At 35.0% G+C, this 8582-nt stretch overlaps 1 protein-coding gene across 1 annotated transcript; it reads left to right on the top strand.

The window, feature by feature from the left end:
- The first annotated feature begins 6671 nt into the window (after nucleotides 1-6671).
- Nucleotides 6672-8261, top strand: LOC104232485 (tetrahydroberberine oxidase-like). Its single transcript, XM_009785709.2, has one exon. The coding sequence runs from the start codon at nucleotides 6672-6674 to the stop codon at nucleotides 8259-8261; it is 1590 nt and encodes a 529-aa protein (XP_009784011.1).
- Nucleotides 8262-8582: the final 321 nt, after the last annotated feature.

Here is an 8582-nt window from a genome sequence, read left to right as displayed (position 1 = left end):
GGTTCAACAATCCCAATGTCCCCAGGGTAAGTACGTCATTACACAAATATCAACAACAACAATATTTCCAGGCCATCACAAGTCATCACAAATAATTCCCAACATAGTCCAGTTTGTCACGCCACGTGTGCAACAATAAAGTAAATGCCCGCCTTGTCTCGCCACATGTGCATAGTAATATTCTTACATTGTCTCGCCACATGTGCAAACACACAGATATAGCCCGCCTTGTCATGTTGCATGTGCATAATCAACAGTAATAATAGCACGGCAGAAATCTCATGCAAATACCCGAACAAAATATCCCAACAATATCACGTGCCAATAACACAATAGAATGACCTTCACATCATGTACCCATATTCCACAATATTTCCACTAAACAATCTCAATACCATAACAGTGAATAGCCCTCGGCTCAATAAACTGAGTACCACAGCAACAACCACAAAAATACACCATAATAAGACAAGTAAATCAACTCAAAAGCTTTAGAACGCAAAGAAACGGTAGAACGAACTCACAAAGAATAAATACAATAGATAATACCAGTCACCATAAGAGTAGCTCAACAATGGGAGAATTTATATGTAACAGTAACTTCACAAGTACAATTCGACAACAAAGGAGACGACATGAGTCATGAATTCCAAATAATAATGAGGCAACTATGATAAAGGATAACTAACTTCTTTTATGTTTGAGCAAATTACGGAAACAATACAGTAACTCAATCAAGGATAAGCAACGGATAAGATAGCATTGTAATTAAAGAGGCAACAACTTTAGTTAAGGCACATGAGAGTCAAATAGGCAATAAGGGTGGAACATGAAGCAATTAATCTCAATTAAAAAAAAATACGTAGAGGTGAAACTATGGATGTCTAACGGGTCGGGTCAGCCCGTTTCCGGACCGGCCTAGATCGGTTAAAATCGGAACCGGCCCGGACTGGTACAAGAGGGCTGGGTGGGGCTGGGTTAAAGGGGTAGGGGTTGGTCCGTCTACTTAATTTCTACCGGTTAATCGGACCGGTCAAACCCGGTCAACGATTTTTACTGTTCAATGGGTTAATCAGCCCGGATCGGACCGGCCCAGATCGGTATAACGGCTAACTAATTTTTTATTTTTTATTTTTGTAATGGTGGGCCTTATTTCTGACCGTTGGCAATGGTATTCTGCCCTTGTGGTCGTTGCCCAACGGCAGAATTTCACAAATAGCTCATATTTGGGTTTTTTTTAAAAAAATAATACCCCTTTGAAAAACTATAAATACCCCCCTCCCCCCTTCTTCTTCTTCATTTCTTCACTCATCTCTCATATCTCGATCTCAATTCTCATATTCTCCCATTCTTCAATCTTCACCTAAAGTGCAATCAACTATTTGGCTCTTTTTTTGGAATTTGATTTATCATAGTATTTATTATTTGAAGTTTGAACAATTGAACTTCAAAATTGGAACAATTGACGTTTCTTCGTGGTAATATTGGAGTTGCGAAATCATCAAGTGCTCAATTTATCTATAAATACCCCCCCTCCCCCTCTAACTCTTTCTCTTATTTACTATTTTATTTGCATATTTAATTGTTGCTAGTAGTTAAATTTTTACAATATATTTAATGCTGCAAAAAGAGTTTGTAATAAAGTTACTAATCGGAAAAATACATCTGATAGTAATTTAAATGACTCTACAAATATTCCTGAAACATTACCTGATAATAATATATATTATGAACAATTCCGCGAAGATTTCGATATAGAAGATAATGAATTAGAAATGGAAGATGAGATACCACTTACACCTAGTAGTGTTGGAGCTGGTAGCAGGGGTGGTGGTCGTGGTGCTAGTAGTAGACCACATGTAGCCCCGATTAGTAATCGGAGAAAAAGAAGTAAGGCTTTAAAAAAATTTGACGAAATAGAAGGTACTGATAAAGTTAAATGCAAACTTTGTAATGATACTTTTAAACATAAGACTGGAGGACAATTAGGGAGGACTAGGATACTTAGTAGACATATGAAAATTGAGCATCATATAGAATGGGGCTCTGATGGAGATGGAAATCAAACAACTCTAAACCCTACTACTGGAGGTCTTATGAAATATGATAAAATGAAGGATCATGAGGAATTATCAAAAATGATTATTTTGGGTTGTCTACCTTTTTCTTTTGCTTCTTCATCATATCTTATTATGTATATTGAAAGGATTTACAATCCTTTATTTAAGGTATCCCTAGAAGTACTTATAGATCTGATATCTTTAGACTTCATGGACAATATCAAACATACATATGTTATTTGTTTAGCCACCTTCCTTGTAGAGTTTCTCTACCTTTTGATATTGGCCATGATGTTAATGAAAATGATTATTTGACAATTACATATCATTGGATAGATGATAATTATTGTATGCAAAAATGTATTATCGCTTTTAAATATGATTAAGATCGGAGTCATACTGTTGCGTTTATAAGTACTACTATTTGTGAAGTTGTTGAATTTTATAATCTCAAGCAAAAAGTATTGTGTATGTTTTTTGATAATGCTTCTAACAATAATGCCGCAATTTCAATATTAAAACTGCATTTGCAACCACCACTTGATGAAATTTTTCTTGTTAGGTGTGCATATCATGTTTATAATTTAATTATTAAAAGTGGTCTTGATTTATTTTCAACTGAGATTACTCATGTTAGAAGAGCAGTTGGTGTTATTCAAGGAAATAATAGATAATCTAGAATAAAGAAATTTAAGAATAAGTGTATCCAGTATAACCTTAAACCCAGATTCATGCCAGACGAAATTATTACTAGATGGAGTTATACATATATATTTTTAAAATGTTGCTGCAAATATAGATTCCCAATAACTGAAGTTGCTAATGTGCATTGTACTGATCCAAACCGTATGTTAACAACTACTACTTGGGAGGCCATTAATGATGTTGTTAAATTTTTACATAAATTTTATACAGCTACTGTTGAGTTTTCTGGAGCATATTACCATACTGTTACTATGACTTTAGTACATATAGCTGAAATTTCTTTTCTACTTTTTGAATTTAAGAAGAAAGAAAAATATAAGGATGTTGTTGAAAAAATGCAAGCAAAATTCAAAAAATATTTCTTTCCAATTCCTCCGATTTACTTGATTGGTGCTGTTTTAAATCCCTCTATTAAGATGTCTGATTGTCACCAACTAATGAATGCTTTATATACTTATATGGAGATTGGATCAACTGAAACCCCAGATTTATATGCTTGTATGAACAAGCTAAATGATTCTTTACAACAATTATATAATTATTATGCAAATGTAATTGATGATGTTTCTCTTAATATAGGCAATGTTAATCCCACTATGCACTGTACCACTTCTACTATTGTGGATGATGATGAAGGCCTTGATAGTTTTAATATTTTTTTTCTACATTTTATAACACTCAAACCAGTAGCGGGAACATTAATGAACTTCAATTCTACTTGCACAAGCAAAAGAGCCTCGCACAAAGGAATTTTTACCGTTGGGATGGTGGCATGAGAATGGAAAGCAATTTCCTGTTCTTTTCGCTATGGCTCGGGACGAGCTGAATGTGCCAATTTCAACTGTTGTATCAGAGAGTGCATTTAGCCAAGCAAGACAACAACTTGGAGACACATGTCACTCATTGGGAAGCAATGCCTTGGAAGTTTTAGTATGTTTTAGAGATTGGATTAGATCGGAACAAAGAAATCAAGGACGTGAAGATGTTGATAGCCCAAAAGACGAGGAACTTGGAGATATATTAACACATGGTAATCCATCCGAATTTAACACTCCAGAAGAAGGCCACTCTGTTCATATTGATTATGACGAACTTACTAAGGCAATTCAAAACATTTGAATTTACTCTTTGTTGGTTAATTTACTTGTTGTTAAATGTAAACCTTTCAATTTTTAAGTTTGAAACTTTGAATTTTGAAATAAATGTAGCACTTGCAATTTATAAGTGTAATTTTTTCCCATCTTCATTGTAGTCTTTATATTTTTACTTTATATTAATATAACTTACAATAGTTATACAAAATACAAAAAAAAAATTAAAATTACATTAACCCGACCCGGACCGGCCCCTTGTACCCATAACCCTTATGGTTCATTTTTACCCAAATGAACCCGAACCCGTTAAACCTGGTAAGCCCCAACCCGTAACCGGCCCGGACCACAACCCATATGGTTACTAATTTTCCCTACCCAACCCGGCTCGGCCCACCCGTTAGACACCCATAGGTGAAACTAGTAAATAGGAAACTTAACATAACAAAACAACCTCATATCTAATGAACATAAGAACCTAAGAGCCCTAGAAAGTCAACTTTACACAAATAAGCCTGAGCACGTACTCGTCACTTCGTGTACACAGACTTTACATGATACAATAAGCATAGAAGACTCAAATCCTAAGGGGTACGTAGTTTCCTCCACACGAAGTTAGGCAAGATACTTAGCTCAAAGAAGATAGACCGACACTCTAAAATGAACTCCTCGAGTGAAATGACCTTCGGAGGGCTCAAATCTAACCAAAATAACTTCAAAGCATAAATAAAACTCATAAGAAACCATTCCGGATAATAAAGCTTCAATCTTTATCAAAAGCTAAAAATCAACCCCAAGAGTCGACCCCCGGTCCGGCACCTCAGAACCCGACAATTTCACAAAACCCGAACACCCATTCCGATACGAGTTCAACCATACTAAAATTATCAAATTTCGATATAATTCGTCTCTCAAATCACCATTTTATATTTTGAAAATTTTCTTCAAAATTCCCCATTTTTCCTCAACTAAAAACACTAATTAAATGATAAAAATAAAGATATAATCATGGAATATATTAAATTTTAGGTGAAGAACACTTACCCAATTGATTTACTTGAAAACCCCACAAAGAATTGCTCAAAACCGAGCTCTAGAACTCCAAAAATGTTTAAAATGGCTATCCCTTGGAATAGAGTACTTTTATATTCTGCCAATGATTAATACATCGCAATCGTGGAGTTTCAATTGTGATCGCGAAGAGTAAATGAACACCGCCCTAATTAATGCTACGCGATCACGATTAAGGAAACCAGGAACTAGCAGAACAGCAATCCAAAAATAGAAGGAAATGGTATGTAGCCCATCTGAAACACACTGAGGCCCTCGCGACCCCGTCTAAACACACCAACAAGTTCCATAACCTAACACAGACTCGCTCGAGGTTTCAAATCACATCAAACAACGTCGAAACTATGAATCACGCCATGAATCAAACTCATGAACTTTCAAATCTTCCAACTTCTAAAACTCGCGTTGAAACCTATCAAATTAACCCGAAATGACGTCAAATTTTGCAGGCAAGTCCCAAATGACATAACGGAGTTGTTCCAACTCTCGGAATCGCATTCCGACCCCGATATCACTAAAGTCAACTATTTGTCAAACCTCTCAACCCTCCAAAACTTCAACTTTTTCAATTTTCGCCGAAATACTTCAAATTATCCTACGGACCTTCGAATTCAAATCCGGACGCACTCCTAAGTTAAAAATCACCATACGAAGCTCTTGAAATCATCAAAACCCCATTTCAGAGTTGTTTACACAAAAGTCAATTCCAGTCAACTCTTACCGCTTAAACTTTCAAAGCTAGAGTCCTTCTTACAAATTGACTCTGAATCATTCGGTAACTGACCTCGACCACGCACGCAATACATAGCACATAATACGAAGCTGCTTAAGACCTTATGCCGCCGAACGGGACTTTAATTCTCAAAACGATCGGTCGGGTTGTTATAAAGAACCAATAAGAACATTATCATATTATACGTTTTTCTCTCGGCTGCAATCTTAATATCTAACGCATTTTATTAATGAGTTTAATTTTTATATGCCGACAGTTTAAAAATATTTTTATACTATCAAATCGTAAAACAGGCTATGATATGTTAAATAACACTAAAAATTCTTAACACTATCAATAAACATAAGTTACATATTTTGTTGATATGAAAATTAAAGTTCTAGTTGACTCTTCCAGCCAGTGGCGGATCCAGAATTTTAAAGTGATGGGTGCTCGCCAATAAAAAGTCCGAAAAAAAAGGGAAAAAAGTTTAGTTATGGGTGCTCACTCAATATTTATCTAACTATTTTTATAATTGCCTATGCAAATTTACTAAATCCGATTAAAAGCCATAAATATCCATGTACATCCGCCACTGCTTCCGGCTAATAAACCCAAAAAGAGAGAGTTTTCAATGAATCTATTTGTTCAATAGTAAAAAAGAACAAATATAAATATACATGATATAACGTCAATGGTACATCGATTGCTATGTCGTCCTTTAACAAGCTATTATTTAATTAATTCATGCACAACACATCGAAGTAAAACGGAATTGAAGATTCTTTTTATTACCCAAAATAAAACCAACAAATAAGCAAATTAACAAAGACCAGCATTAATTTTTTGTTTTAATTAAGAAGGTTATTAATGGTAGTCGTATTAGGTTCAGTGAAAGTAAATTTTTTCCTAAGACAACTTAATTATCAGTTACACAATCTGAACAAACAAATTTCTAGTATTTAAATAGGAAACGAGGAACAAATTTCTATTTCGTGAATCATCAAACGTAACAAATTAAAGTGACCAGAAATGGTCACTCTTGGTTCAATATTTTTTACCCTATTTTTTCTTCCTTTCTTAGTCAGGTCTATACATCATCGTAAACTTGATGATGCCAATGCTAATTTCTATAGCTGTCTCTCCCTTGAATCTGGAAATCAACCACACATTTACAACATTGTTCATACTATATGGTCAAAGAATTACCAATCTATACTCGAATCTTCGATACATAATGCTAGGTTCAACAATCCCAATGTCCCGAAACCTTACTTCGTAATCGTGCCAGAAAATAAAGAACAAGTGCGAGCAGCCATGATTTGTGGCAAAAATTCTGGATTTGAAACTAGGGTTAGAAGTGGTGGACATGATTATGAAGGTCTTTCATACATTTCTTACAAACCCTATTGCTTAGTTGACCTATCAAACCTTAAAAGGATCGATATCGACGTGCAAGGAAAGACTGCTTGGGTGGAAGCTGGAGCGACACTAGGGGAACTTTACTACAACATTGCAAACAAAAGCAAAACCCTAGCTTTCCCAGCTGGAACTTGCCCTTCTGTAGGTATTGGAGGTCATATTAGTGGTGGTGGACAAGGTCCATTGATGAGGAAATACGGCCTTGCAGCGGATAACGTGCTAGATGCAACGATCCTCAACGTTAATGGTACGATTCTTGATCGTAGTGGCATGGGCGAAGACCTATTTTGGGCCATTCGAGGTGGTGGTGCAGCTAGTTTCGGGGTGGTTCTATCTTGGAAGTTACAATTAGTCGAAGTTCCCCCAGTTGTTACTTTCTTCAACATAGCTCGAACTCAAGAAAAAGGTGCTACAAAGCTTGTTAGGAAATGGCAAAAGCTAGTAAATGAATTCCCTAAAGAGCTTTTCCTAAGAATAAATATAAACCCTAAAAAGAATTCTTTAGGGCAACCATCGATAGAGGCTACATTTAACTCGTTATATTTAGGGACAAGACGCAAACTTCGAAGATTAATGAGAAGGAAGTTCCCTGAATTGAAATTAAAGTCAAGGGATTGTGAAGAAATGAGCTGGATTGATACAACAATAAGGATAGATCATTACAGAAATGGATCAACAATTCAAGATTTGTTAGAAAGGAAAGACAAGAGACCAACATTTTACAAAGTCAAGTCAGACTATGTAACAAAGCCTCTATCTAAAAAAGCAGTAGAAGGGTTATGGAATGTGTTCAATTCAGGATTTGGACTAATGATATTCACCCCTCATGGTGGAAAAGTGAGTGAAATATTAGAGGATGCAACTCCATTTCCACATAGAAAGGGTTATTTATATAACATACAATATTTTGCAATGTGGCTTAAACCAAACCAAACTGTAGAACAGATAAAATTGGATTGGATCAAAGGGATTTATGATTACATGGGAGAGTTTGTTTCTAAGCCAAGAACAGCATATCTAAATAGCAGAGATTTGGATTTGGGAAAAACATTAAATGGGAATGAGAAATACTCAGAAGCAAAAAGTTGGGGTGAAATGTATTTCGGAAGTAATTTTGAGAAATTGGCTCGGGTGAAATATAGTGTTGATCCAGGAAATTACTTCAGGAATGAGCAAAGTATTCCACCTCTTGGTCCATAAATTTTTTAAATTTGGTGGATAAGAGATCGAGCTGAAGAATTTTCAAGTTTAGTTTCTCTTTTTTTTCTCTTTTGTTAACTATATAATTGAGATATAAATGAATTTTTATCCAAAAAATGTAGATAAATTCGAAATATATATATATATATACACACATATATAATTTGTGTTAAAATTAAGTTAGTTCTATAGCTGAATTAGTTTTATGTCTTTTTCAATCTATGTTTTTTTTGCCTTTATCACTTTAATTTGCCACTCGAAGTCTATAATTTTGTCATCTAACTTGTAGAAAATTGGTTTTTTTTGCCATTAAATTGATGT

The sequence above is a fragment of the Nicotiana sylvestris genome, chromosome 2, assembly GCF_000393655.2.
Source record: "Nicotiana sylvestris chromosome 2, ASM39365v2, whole genome shotgun sequence".
Lineage (NCBI taxonomy): Eukaryota > Viridiplantae > Streptophyta > Magnoliopsida > Solanales > Solanaceae > Nicotiana > Nicotiana sylvestris.
The sequence above is the reverse complement of the archived record's forward strand: the minus strand, read 5'-3'. Positions and strand labels throughout refer to the sequence as shown.

What these genes read in the sequence shown, in the direction of transcription:
- LOC104232485 (XM_009785709.2), top strand. Translation starts at nt 6,672, where the DNA reads ATGGTCACTCTTGGTTCAATATTTTTTACCCTATTTTTTCTTCCTTTC.